Source organism: Eubalaena glacialis, chromosome 1 (genome assembly GCF_028564815.1).
Source record: "Eubalaena glacialis isolate mEubGla1 chromosome 1, mEubGla1.1.hap2.+ XY, whole genome shotgun sequence".
Taxonomy (NCBI): domain Eukaryota; kingdom Metazoa; phylum Chordata; class Mammalia; order Artiodactyla; family Balaenidae; genus Eubalaena; species Eubalaena glacialis.
This window is the reverse complement of record NC_083716.1, coordinates 34,162,370-34,176,577: the sequence shown is the minus strand read 5'-3', so window position 1 is coordinate 34,176,577 and position 14,208 is coordinate 34,162,370. Positions and strand designations below refer to the sequence as shown.

The following is a 14,208-nucleotide window of genomic DNA, read 5'->3' as shown; positions in this document are numbered from 1 at the left end:
GGTGAGTTGAAGAAAAATGTAAACAGTTACAACTTCTAAGATCTTTCACTGTAAGTTGAAGAAAACATCCCCATGGGTGTCTGAACTCTATAGGGCTTTGAAGGCAAGCCTGGCCTGGCCTATTTTCTATGATGTTGCTTGGATACAAAATACAGTGAGAGACTGGGAAATGATGACTTGGCCTCCTACACAGGGAATAAGAAGAGTTCAGTCGGACCACAAGCCAATTTCCTTTAAAGAAGGTGATACTAAACCAAGACCCTATTTCTTTCATATTACTAATGTTATAAATATGTTAAAATATTATGGTGTGAAAGTAATGGGGAAACTTTTGCCCTGTGTTTTCATGGAAAAATAAGAGTCTCCTCATGGGCTCCACCCAACACTAAAATGGATGGACCACGCCTCAAAAAGAAACTTATGGTGCAAGAATAATAAACAGCAGATGTATTCTGAAATGAAGAAAGAGCCAGTCCTTCTCCTATTCCTTTCAGTCCACAAACGCCCATATAGTTTGTTGTTGGTTCTCTCTGTGACATCAAGCTAACTCTAAGCAATGGAAGCAACTACTTGAAAATTAGGTGTTAGGTCTGGGGGAACTAAAGAGTTTAACTGTAAACTAGTCAACTCAGTCATGCAAGTGTTGGTTAAGAACTTTTGTTTCTTTCTCGTTAAAACAGAGTCTAGTGTGTTTAAAAGAGAAATGGAAAACGTTTTCCCCATTGGCCTGGACGCAAATGTTAACAGTTGCATGCCACTGTGGTGAGTAAGGGCTTTGCTGGCTGAGTTCTTAATCAGGGGAACTCACATCTAGCGAGTTGTTCTTCTGTGCAGCAGGGACACAGCCCACATGGATTACTGGGGGAGGGTTTACTGGAAATTCCCTCATGAAGGAAAGGAAAAATAAGTTGGAGGCTGGAAAGTAAATCACACGTTGCACTGTTTCTGTTCCCAAGGACTGCAGAACTACCAACTTCCCATCCTCCGAGGGGCAAGAACAATCCCCAACGGGGCTGGGGAAAAAATGCTTTTCTGAGTGGCTCCCAGGTCTCCCTGCAGGACCATGACTCGCCCACCCTTTGAAGCACTGGGCTCTCAGCCAGCTGGGCCTTGTCGTCTGTGCCAGGCCCAGAAGGCCAGTGGGGATGCTCGGCTGGGTCCCATCCCCTCCGCAGACTTCTCCCTCCCCTAGGCCAGTATCAGTGGAGCTCCTCCCTTGGCTCTGAGCCAAAAGGAGGGAGAGCCAAGCCCTGCACCTTGCCTTCTACCAGATCCAGGGAGAGGCAGGGGCAGCCATGGCAGTGAATCCTATCACAGGGAACCCCAGAAAGCACCTCCCCGGGTCTCCCATCCACCTCACCTGTGGGGAACCCTCCGAGTCTCCCATCCGGCCCACCCTTGCGCTCTGGATTAGCTCCTAAAACTGTTTCTCAGAATGTGGTTCCCCAGACTTCTCCGCAGCAGAATCAGCAGGGCGGGTACAGATTCCCAGGACCCTGAGTCAGACTTTTTCTTTAGTTAATTCTTATACCCAGGAAGTTTGAGAAACAATGGTCTAGAACAGGTGGAGGGGTGAATGGAGGGCGGGGGGTAGGGAAGGCAGCTGGCAAAGCCAGACCTGGGGAACAGGGAACACGTGCAGTTTTCTAAAAGTACATTCCATGTGATAATACAGGTTCACGTTTGAAAAATGGACATAGCAATCAATTATTTAATGGAACAAAGGAGAAAGCAAAACTCCATCAAAATCTACTCGGCAGGCCTAGTTACCTGCGCCCTCCCGTGGCTTCCCCTCCTTACTCCACACCAGGATTGTCAGAGGACCTTGAGGTCTTTGTCCTGTTCATCACAAGGGAGCAGGGGTTCTAGAAAACCTAGAAACTCCTAGTCCACAGTGGTTCCCCAACCTAGCCGTGTACAAGCCCCCTGAGGTGGAGGTGTAACAAACTCCATGCCCAGATTTTGGAATCACTGAACTAGCCTGGAGGCTGTGGCAGTATCTGCAGGATTCAGGGCCAGCCTTTGCTGCAGATGACATCACTTTAACAGGGGAAGGAGCTGAGTGGAAGCCCAGGTCTCTTCCCCAAAGCTCTCCGGGGCAGCGAGGCTACAAGGCCAGGGGTGGGTTAACTAGCCTAATGCCTGGCATGTAGAAGATGTCCGAGAGTTATTTCTTGAATAAATGACTGTAACCCGCTATTTTGCTATTTGCTCCTGACCAGTTCTCCTGTTCATTCAGTCCTCAAAGTTCTGGCTCTATGCTTGCCCGTTCTGGACAGTTCAACAGAACTCCCAGGCTCTGTCTCTGTCTAATGCCCTCATCCTTTAGACTCAAGGCAGTAGTATTCATTCATTCATTCATCAAGCACTTGGACCTTATAAAGTAAGGGGGACAGCATAACATAGTGACTAAGAACTTGGCACTAGACAGAGCTGACTGATTCAGACTTATCCTTGTACCACAGATTGTGTAACTTCTGAGCCTCAGTGTCCTCATCTGCAAAGTGGGGATAATGACAGCTCCTACCTAACAGTATTGTTGTAAGGATTAAAAGGATGATCTGGTAAGTGCTTAACATCACTTTTCATTATTATTTCAGACACTATTCTGGAAAAAGGGATCCTAAAAAAAATATGACTCCAAGTCAGTACTTGCAGGGAAAGCTGGTCTGAACTCATGCACAGCCTAAATCACAGGAAGGCGGGTTTATCTATGCAGAGTGTGGGCAGGTGGCCATGAATGAACAGACAAGAACCCTTTGTAACTACCCACAGCCATTTCTATACAATTACTGTGCAGAGTTCTTAAAACCAATCCTTTCTCTTACGTACATCAAATAGCTCCCTCCCCACCGTCAGTGCTACATATACACCGTGAATCTGTTTGGAAAACAATTTTTATTTTCAGGATTAGACCAGAAGTAAACTTCAGCTGTAGCTGAATTCTCATAAAATCCAATTAGTTGAATCTGAATGCATTTTTAAAGCCATAGGTCTCATAAAACGTTTCACTATAAAAGAGACCCCAGAGCAAATCCTTATATGAAAAACCTTTCTAAACCAGCGCACGTGTACATGCATGCGCGCACACACACACACACCCTTTACCCTGTCTTTTTCTCCCCTTTTCCCCTGCTTCATTCTTCTTCATCATACTTACCACCATCTGATAAACTATATGTGGATTTACTTGTTTATTGTCTGTTGCCTCCACTCAGATGTGAGCCCCATGAAAGGCATGGAGTACCCCCAGCGCCTAGAGCAGTGTCTGACACACAGCAGCCATAAGCAAATATTTGTTGAATGAATAAACTAATTGATACATCACTGAAGATAGTCCAATGACCTTGCGAATGATTTATAGGTTATGAAGCTTCCTCTCCTAAGAGATGTTCCTCCAAGTACAATCAGGAGATAATTACAGCTCTTATTATGAAATGCCTTTCTCTTTCAGTCTCTCTGGGTGTTTTTCACCAGGGCTGTGATCTCCCCAAACAGCGGGGTTCAGCCTCTCCAGCACCCAGAGCCAGCCAGCCCAAACCAGCTTTGATCTTTGCATAGCTTTGTTGCTCTGTTGAAAAAGCGGAACTAAAAAGAAATCAGAACTGGGAGTTCTGTTCCAAGTACCATCTGCCTCTGGCTTAGACTTTCGCACAGCCTGAGAAGCTACTCCAGGTAGAAAACCTGCCTCAACCCTTCTCACCAACCACACGGGGGAAAAGGAGAGGTCATGGGGACTGCCTCAATTAATCCCACTGCTATGTTTACACATGGTAGTGGCAGAAGCGAGTCTCACCACTAGGGGAAATAAAAGTATTAAAAGCTTGAACACAAGGTCTTTCGTACACCAGTAAACAAAAATTTCTCATAAGCAATACCACACCATCCCATCAAATTAATTCCATTCCAAACCGCAGTCTTTGTTTTCTCTAAGCAAAAACAAAACAAAAACAAAAAACCCTTGCCCAGGGAGTTAGTATATTTCATAACCCAGGCTTGTCCTTTTGCTTTTCCTAATTCTACAGCCCCCAGTATCATCCTGTGTGTAAGTGTGTGTGTTAGTTATGCTGTGCTCTCACTCACATCCTGGCACTCTGGCCCTCAACACACACACACACACACACACACACACACACACACACAGAGGAAATAAACATTGGAAGGTCTGAGGTTAAACTCTGGATTTACGAGGTTAAATCCACGTGCTTCCAATTAAAGAGCTGGGTGACCTTAAGCAATTTGGTGAACCTGTCTGAGCCACATTTTTCTCAACTCTAAGATGTCAATAAGCCTGTCTGACTCAAAGTCATTATAAAGATGAAAACCGATGGTGTGTGGAGCAGTTTTAGCACAATTCCTGGCCCATGGTAAGCCCACAATAGATATTAGCTATTATGTTGTTCATCAGGAAATTTAAGTGATTTTTTCCTTAATTATATTAAATTTGCCCTTATGTCTATCACTTACTGAGGAAGTATTCCAGCCACCATCATGAAGATGAAGAAACTTGCCAAAAGCCACCCAACCAGTAAGTAGCAGAGCCAAAATCCAAACTAATCTCATGATCATGCAGCTGACCACTTGCCCACACCACCTCTTATGCAAGAACTCGGGTAAATTTCTTCCTAGGTATATTGTGAGGTCTTCGGTTATCTTCTTACATTACAGCAAAGCAGACAATTTACCTTCAGAGGATGTCTCTAACTTTGCTGTGCATTTGTGTGGGGTATATGTGACGGTTTCAAATGTACAAGTACACACACGTGGAGGGGAAAAATAAGAGTACTAGGAAGGCAAACTCTTAGACAGTTAGTCATTTTATATCAGACATTGTAATTTGCATTCCTACACGTTCAATTTGGATCTTTTTTAATACCTTCCATGTCTCTACTTCACTTGCTCAAGCTTTCCTCTACCTTCCTTAACCGGTAGAATACGATTATAATACCTGTTTCATTGTCCGTACCTACTCATAATATCATCTAATAGTGTATCTGTTTAATAATGATGTAGCTATTTTTTTCTTCACCATACTGAGGTAAAATCCTTCTGAGCACTCTACCTTATGCGCATGAATTTGAAGGTTTTCCCACTCTGGATGGTGGGAGCATTAACTATTCTCAGCCCTCAGGTAGTTTCCTCACTGACCAGTACTCACCTGAGGAGTCAAGCGGAGCCCTCTGCAAATCTCAAGAGCACTCTGCGTGGGTGGTAGGTGTGTGTGTGCACGCGCGCCTAGCTCTAGGCTCCCACCTGCACCTCCCCGACTCTGGGAGACAACCAGGATCTGCCTGTCCTGCAGTGCAGCCTGGAAATGCTCTCTAGGCATGAAGCTGGGCACTCAGAGGGCTCAGCTCATTTATCCCCCTCTCTTGGGGATCACTGTCCTGTGCTGCTAGTGTCCAGTATCTGAAACCACTGGGGCACGTATTTCATCTACTTTTTCGGTTGTGTCAGGTGAGAGGGTAAATCTGGTCCCTGTGACATCACCTTAGCGTGAGCAGAACACACACGCACAAATCTGAAAACTTGTAAAAATCTTTCGTTCCTGTATTTCCAGGCTCCTGAAGATGCTTCTTCTTTAGGAACTCAAGCAGAGTGACAGCAGGGCCAGGATGCCAAGAGATCAGGGTCCCAGCCTCAACCCCTCTGAGCCTCAAGTCTCATCTCCACTTCTCGAGGTCATTGTGAAGATCACATGAGATGAGATATACTCTCTGAACTCATCTTGTTCATTGCAGGGAATGAGCTTAAGTGACTTATTACTCAATGGCATAAAATGCCTGCTTAAAACTTTTACCTAAGAAGGAGGTACCAATACTCTGACAATGAGTGGGGTTTTTTGTTTGTTTGTTTGTTTTGTTTGTTTTCTTACAAAATTAAAAAAACAATTTTTAAGCTAGGGAGTTCCCTGCTGGTCTAGTGGTTGGGATTCGGTGCTTTCACTGCAGTGGCCCGGGTTCAATCCCTGGTCGGAGAACTGAGATCCTCCCACAAGCAGTGCGGCATGGAAAAAAAAAAAAAAATTAAGCTAAAAGATAATCATTCCACCTACATTTGGTCCCTATAGGTGGTCAGAGGTTTTCAGTGTAATGGAAAAATCAAGAGCAGAGGTCTGAATATAAATGCTGACTTTGATACATACCTGCTGTGTGACCCTGAACAGATGACTAAACCTCTCTGAGAAAAAACTGGGTATCTGTGAGGATTAGGTGGGATAATGCATTCAAAGGTCTCATTAAGGGACGGCCGCATTGCCTGTCTGGAAAGGGAACTCTCATTCTTCAGCCACTGGGAAAATCCCTCCACTCTGACTTTTCAGCTAAAAATACCATTTCATGTTCATCATGTGACCAAGAGGCTCCTCTAGCTCTTCCCTCACCCTCTTTCAGTCCACATGTCTGGTTGGATGACTGTAAAATGAGGAAGAACAGAGTCTGCGCCGAACAGCCCCACCAGCTCCCAGCGCCTAGGGAGGGACGTTGCTGATGCATCAGCACTGCGCGTGCTCAGACTGCCCGGTCCAGTCCCTATGGGTGTGGGCGCCATGCTCAGGCAAACCCAGGCAGCCTGGTGCTGTTTGCTTACATGTCCTGGGGCTGCAGACTCTGGCGTGAGGGCACTATTTACACAGCCAGTCTCCATGGCAACAGCAAAGTTCACAGGCAAGACATTCCTTAAGCCGGTAGAAAAATTCTCTGCCCCCACCCTGTGCTTCCAGGTGAGGGAGACTTTCCCACACTGAGCAGTGAGCGCAGCCTCAAGGCCAAATCTTTAACAGAAAAGCCAAGAAGAAAATACGAGACCAAAATACACAAATATTTCGGGCAAACATACCTAAAATATTGCCCTGCTGTCATCGAGGGGCCCCACTGTGTTTTCAACAGGTATAAAATAAATATATAATGTTCTCCCAGTATTGTTTTCCCTGCTTCCTAACTGGTTCCTACATCCAAACTCCACACAGAAAGTGCAAGCGATACATTAAAAATGTACATAAGATCATACTCAGTACCCTTCAACGAACTTCCATCCTACTAGGAATGAAATCCAAAGCTGGCATCGTGGCTCACAAAGCCATGCATGTTGTGGCTTTGCTGATCTCATCTCCTTCCCCCATCCCAGCCCTCTGGCCTCTTCGATCTTTCTCCAACACCCAGGTATACTCCTGCCTCAGGGCCTTTGCACTTGCTGTTCTCTCTGCCGAGAATATTCTTTCCCCAAGAAAGCTGCATGGCTCATTCTTTCACTTTATTTAGGTCTCTGCTCAATTGTCACCTTATCATCACCTCACATAAAACTTTCCCCCACCCTCAGTAACCATCCTCTTACTCTGCTTTAGTTTTCTCCATGGGCTATGACAGTTCCCTCCTTAGATTACAGCACTTCAGAGTACCTGATCTATTACATATTTCTTCATGTATTTGTTTGTTTTGACTCTCTCTCGAGCATGAAACATTCAAGAAAACAACAACTTTGTTTGAAACATAGAGAGCTCCCAGGCCAGCCTGCCAGGCTTTATTGCCATGTTCAGATAGATGAGGCACAAAGTGATGAGGCCTGAACCAGGCTGCTGGCTGTGGCCACAAGTAAGAAGCACATCAGGCTTCCCTGGTGGCGCAGTGGTTGAGAATCTGCCTGCCAATGCAGGGGACACGGGTTCGAGCCCTGCTCTGGGAAGATCCCACATGCCGCGGAGCGACTAGGCCCGTGAGCCACAATCGCTGAGCCTGCGCGTCTGGAGCCTGTGCTCCGCAACAAGAGAGGCCGCGATAGCGAGAGGCCCGCGCACCGCGATGAAGAGTGGCCCCCGCTTGCCGCAACTAGAGAAAGCCCTCGCACAGAAACGAAGACCCAACACAGCCATAAATAAATAAATAAATAAATAAATAAAAATTAAAAAAAAAAAAAAAAGAAGCACATGGCACAAACAGTGGAAAGAAAGAGAAGTAAGATTTGGCAACAGATTGCATAGGATGTAAAAGGGAGAAGATCCACAGAGACCTGAGGTTTTGAGCTCAGTGGTCTGGAGCTGTGCTCTCCACTGTGATGGCCACCAGCCACACGTGGTGAGGGAGCACTTGAAATATGGCTGGTCTGGACAGAGATGTGCTGCTAATGTGAAATACTAAGTCTTTGAAATCCAGCGTGTAAGAATAAAATGCATGTAAAATGTCTCAATGATTCTTAAAATATTGATTAACATAGTATATATAATATTATCATTTCTATGTGTGAATAAAACATATTATTAAAATTCATTTCATCTGTTTCTTTTTGTTTTATAACATGGCTACTAGAAAAATTTTAATTACATATGCAGCCTGCACTACATTTCTTTCGGAGAGGGCTGGTCTAGAATATAAACAGTGGTACCACTTGCAGAAAGAGGAGAGGAAAGAAGAGAAAGAACTATTATTAGTAACAGTTAGGAGACTACAGTGAGGCTTAATCACCCGCTTCCCCAGAACTTTGAAATCTGGTAAATAAAACTGCCCTCTGGAAGTTGGGGTGGGGGATAGAAAATCATATAATTGCTTCAAAGCTGAGATGTACAGCATAACCTTAAAAAACTAGAACGGTTTTTCAATCCAAGAGAGTAGGGCCAGAATCTACCAGAATGTATTTATGTAGCTTAAGAAAAAATGCATCAGTCACAAGGGACATTTGGTCAGCAATGAAACGTGGAAGAAAGGATCTCATGAAAGGTGACATGGGCAGTAGCTATCAAAGCCTGTCCGGGCTCTTAGTCTGATGCCATTAAGCAGAAGATCCCAATGACTAAGATGAGCATCTAATTTACTGTCCAAATCAAGCCACTGTTGACAGCAAAAGCGACATCATAAATCATTGTGCTGGGACAACGAACCAGGACTATCCAAAGCAAATCAGAGCATATGGCCACCCTATCTCAACTAATTCATTCTAATTTACCGCTCTCACTGCAGCCTTCCGATCATACCAAATGTACCTGAGACTAAGACATACATTTTAAAATAAATTCACATTACTAAAACCTGGGATGCTTCTTACAGTTGATGTGGGCATTTAATATCAGGCTTCTTCCTCCCCACTGCCCGCCCCAAACATGTTACTAATTTAATAGTACATCTTACAGTCAATGATATCTTACAATCAAAGATAGAGAGTAATTTGGCTTCCCATGTGAAATGACATGAAGGAAAACAGACATTTCTCCAAAGAAGACATACAGATGGCCAAAAAGCACACGAAAAGATGTTCAACATCGCTAATTATTAGACAAATGCAAATCAAAACTACAATGAGGTATCACCTCATACTAGTCTGAATGGCCATCATCAAAGAGTCTACAAACAATAAATGCTGGAGAGGGTGTGGAGAAAAGGGAACACTCCTACACTGTTGGTGGGAATGTACAATAAATTGGTGCAGCCACTGTGGAAAACAGTATGGAGGTTCCTCAGAAAACTAAAAATAGAGCTACCATATGATCCAGCAATCCCACTCTTGGGCATATATCCAGAGGAAACCATAATTCGAAAAGATACATACACCCCAATGTTCACTGCAGCACTATTTACAAGAGCCAAGACATGGAAGCAACCTAAATGGCCATCGACAGAGGAGTGGATAAAGGAGATGTGGTACATATACACAATGGAATATTACTCAGCCGTGAAAAAGAACAAAATAATGCCATTTGCAGCAACATGGATGCACCTAGAGATTATCATACTAAATGAAGTTAAGTCGGACAGAGAAAGACAAATATCATATGATATCACTTCTAGGTGGCATCTAAAAAAATAATACAAATGAACTTATTCACAAAACAGAAACAGACTCACAGACTTAATAGAAAACTTACGTTACCAAAGGGGAAAGGTGGGGGGGAGGGATAAATTAGGGGGTTGGGATTAACAAATACACACTACTATATATAAAATAATCAACAAGGGCCTACTGTATAGCACAGGGAACTCTACTCAGTACTCTGTAATAACCTATATGTGAAAAGCATCTGAAAAAGAATAGATACATGTATATGTATAACTAAATCACTTCGCTGTACACCTGAACCTAACACAATACTGTAAATCAACTATACTCCAATATAAAATAAAATTTTTTTTAATTCATTTTAAAAAATTCATTAATCAGAGAGTAGAATGCCCTCCCCAACCAGGCAATTTATTTCCATTGGAAAATAACAAGTATTATGGTTTTAAGAATTGTTCTCTTGTGAGTTTAGTTAGTTTGGATTGATAACCTAAGACTGCGTTCCAAGTCTAAGGCCGAAGTCTAGATCAAGGACTGGGGTGAATTTATTGAGGTCATTCTGTCCCATGGGAACCTCAGCTTTATCCAGGGGACAACTCTGTGTGCCACCACTGGGCACCACCATGACTCTTCCCCATCTGAAACTGGCAGGGGCAGTAAGAGTAGGAATCTGGTTTGGATCTGTTGGGTCTAAAAAACCAGCAAGGCGTTAAAATGGAAGCAGGGCTGGAAAGAGAACTTGAATGAGACATACATGGGTTATACATAATCAGAAGAAGAAATGATTTTGTTTGTGTCCAATAAAGCTACAGTTTGGATAAATCATCAGTGCCTATACGTAGTTAACAAAGAGACTGCAGGAGCATAAAAAGGTTTCACTGTTAAGTGCCAAATTGGCTAGACTAGTGGTGGCTTAGTGTTTGCAACCTCTTATGAATACAGCAGTCACTGGGAAAGAGCACTGTGATTGATTAGCCACACCTGATATTGGCTCATAAGGGGTGGAGGAGGGCACAGAATTAAAGCACAATTATATTGGAAATACTTTAATATGTTATTAAAGATATGTTCCTTCAACAAAATAAACAATAGTAAGACAATATGTAAAATGAGAAAAACAATTGAAATCAACTTACTTATTTTGTCCAATTGTCTCAAAATCTTTCACAGCAATCCCAAGGGACGATGAAAAGTCCAGTGGTATACCCCTCAAGTCGAACTCCAAAATCTGCCCACAGGTAGGTTATAAAAACAAAGAGGCTGTTAAAAGGATCCGGGAATATAAGACGACGCACCGATACTAAATATCAGGTCATCTCCACCAATGACAATCTTTTGAAGTACTCAGTTCTATAGTTAGATAAAAGTGATCAAATTCTGAACCTGGAGGCTGCTGAGGCTCGTGGGAAAGCAAACCAGACTCCTAGCTTCCCGTTTTCTAGACTCTGTGGCTTTGGACAAGTCACCAAATCCGTCTCATAGGCAGAGAACTAGACTTAATGCCTACCACAACTGTAGCACAAATAGAATAAAATATGTATGTGAAAATGCTTTCTTCAATGGTTATTTTTAAATTATTTGCTTTTCTTAATCATATTACTATAGAAGAAAGTGGTAAATAATCTAAGAAAACATCTTCTGAAATGCATCAGCCCCTTATTTTAAGTCCCACCATGGTCAGTGCTGTAGTCAGCTGAGTCTCTCATCTTAAGGCAGTAAATTGCTTTCTAACGGCAAATGTTAAAAAAAAAAAAAAAAAAATTAACTTAGTACCACTGATGTCTTTGATTATGTAATAAATGAATTAAATAAAGCAGTGCATGATGATGATCTGATGCTCCTTGTAATGGGTTTGGAATGGATGGAAGAGGAGTCTCACAGCTCATATTAGAACATACCTACCAATCCAAATGGGTTTGGGGTTGGCATTTCATTTAGGTTTGGTTTCAGTTATAAAGCTGCAATTGGGAAGTTTACTTGATAAATACATATGCACTATGAGAAAAAAAATGCATTGGAAACAAAATGGGGTAAGATGGATGATGCCCTGGGGAAAACACGCCTACTCATGTGACCATAAACCTCTCTGCCATCGGCTACATGGATTGAGCTCAAATATAAAGAAGCATGTTGGGACTTCCCTGGTGACGCAGTGGTTAAGAATCCGCCTGCCAATGCAGGGGACACGGGTTCGAGCCCTGGTCCGGGAAGATCCCACGTGCTGCAGAGCAACTAAGCCCGTGCGCCACAACTACTGAGCCTGCGCTCTAGAGCCCGAGAGCCACAACTACTGAGCCCACACGCCTACAGCCCGTGCCCCGCAACAAGAGAAGCCTGCGCACCGCAAGGACGAGCAGCCCCCCTCGCCACAATTAGAGAAAGCCCACGTGCAGCAACGAAGACCCAACACAGCCAAGAATAAATAAATAAATTAAATAATTAATTAAAAAAATAAAGAGGCATGTTATCACTAAATGCACACATACATGTACTTTTTATTTATTTTAGTCTTGGAGCTCTGTGTGAGGTGCTAGGAACCCACAGTTTCCACAGGGGCCAACCAGACAGGCCTCTGGCTTTCATGGAGCTGGCAGTCCAGCTGGCTGTGCTCTGGGTTCCAGTGAAATTGCAGAGAAGTGGAATTCCCTCTCAACCTGCATGAAACCAGCAGGGCATTTCAGATAGGCATTAAGAAGCTTTTAGTCTTGGCCTCATCCAATGAGAACGAGTAGTCTTTATTTTATAGGGATACTGAAACTCGTTGGGAGGGGAAGGGGAGAAGGGATTTGCAGTTGGTGGAAGGAAGCCGTCACAGCCTGGTGACTTAGCAAAATAACAAAGACATTTATCACTGCACTTATCCAGAACGGTTTGACCTGGTTTTTGGAAAAACAATGGGGCAGATGATCAACTTTTCAAAAATTAGTCAGCGTAGGAAAATCCTACTCAGTGGAAAGAATTAAAAATTTCACATATCTGTAAATCTATTAAACACTGAAACAATTTATAAAATAGATATAAAGTCAGTAGTGGGGGGGAGGTCTATAAATTATATCAATTCAATACAATATTACATAGTCAATAAAAATATTTTTGAATGGAATGAGAGGGGTATATGTTCAGGATATAATAGTAGGAAAAAATAGGATAGGAAACTGTATTCGCTGTATGATACTAATTGGCTAATTCTAAGACATCCTGTTTTATTAAATGTATTCATTCAATAAATATTTGTTGATACCTCCGAGATGTTAACAGTAGTTGCTTCTGGATAGTAGGACCAAAAGTAATTTTTTTAAGCTAATCTGAAGTTTTCAAAATTTCTATATTAAGTATATATTACTTTTATCAACATAAAAAACAATAAATGACACTCTTCCAGACACACAAAGTATCATGTCATACAATCTCGATTAATTACATGCAGATATGTTTTTAATTACAGAGCTTTCCCTCTGGGACTCCAGAGGTGATCTAATCCCACCTCTCGCTCTAGGGATGTGCCCCAATTTGCAGCATAACTGGACAAGGTCACACAGCAAGCGCATGGCTGCGCCAGGCTAGAACCCCACCCTCCTTAACCCATCCAGGCTCCACTTGCCACACCACTACTGCACAGGACATGTCACTGTGCAGTAGGGTCCTTAAGCTGCTCTGCTGTCTCTGTGGCCACAGAGGGAGGTGGAGGGGGTAGGGGTGAAATGCAGAGATTCTCCTTCCAAACGGAAGAGTTAACCTCTGACCAAAGATGGGACAATCAGAGGTAGCTTATCCAGTGAAACAAAATAGAAAAATAACGAAGTCACCTCATTCCACACTGGGTTGAGTTCATTATCGACTTTCTTTGTTTTCTTTTTCTCATCTGCAAATAAAAAATAAGAGATACCAGTCAATTAGAAATATTTACAGAGCCTGTACCATTCATCTGTTCATTCAAAGAACCTTTCCCTGAGGGCAAAAGGTGTGCCTACATTATACCTTCATCTGACTACGGTGAGGGCTACCTGAATCAGTTTTCCAAACTGAACAGCATTTTTGGCCTAAAAACATTTTTCCCATCCCCAGACCGACAAGGAGCTGAGGGATGGGAGACTCAAAATCACAGAAATGCTGTGATCCTCTGTCTCTCCCTCAGCAAATCCTGCAGACCAAAGTCACCCAGGGCCTGTGCATCTCCCCAGCTTGTTGCAGAAAGAAGCCAACGAAGGTAACCTTTGACCCACAGGTATCCCATTTTATAAATGAGGATACTGAGACTCAAAGGCGTTGAGGAATGTGTCTGACCTCATATGCAGCAGTGGTGCCCTGATATAAACCTGGAATTTCAGCTCTGAAGCCCATGCTGCCTTTGCATGTGATAAGACCCCAACACAGCTTAAAGATTATGCTGGATTCTCCCTCACAGCCTAATACAAGGTAATTCGTAGATGAACACTTTCTAGGACC

The 14,208-nt window shown here is 43.2% G+C and overlaps 1 protein-coding gene across 3 annotated transcripts in view; it reads right to left on the bottom strand.

Moving 5' to 3' along the window:
* Positions 1 to 14,208, bottom strand: part of MYOF (myoferlin) — a 586,741-nt gene that overhangs the window by 123,049 nt on the left and 449,484 nt on the right. For 2 of the 3 annotated variants that reach the window (XM_061169799.1, XM_061169723.1), the window contains exons 2-3: positions 13,569 to 13,624; positions 10,899 to 10,990 (exon numbers count right to left, since the gene is read on the bottom strand). The exons of the other annotated variant lie outside the window; for it this stretch is intronic. In XM_061169799.1, the coding sequence (XP_061025782.1) occupies positions 10,899 to 10,990; positions 13,569 to 13,624 (148 nt within the window). The remainder of the gene's footprint in view (positions 1 to 10,898; positions 10,991 to 13,568; positions 13,625 to 14,208) is intronic. 3 annotated transcript variants of the gene reach the window in all.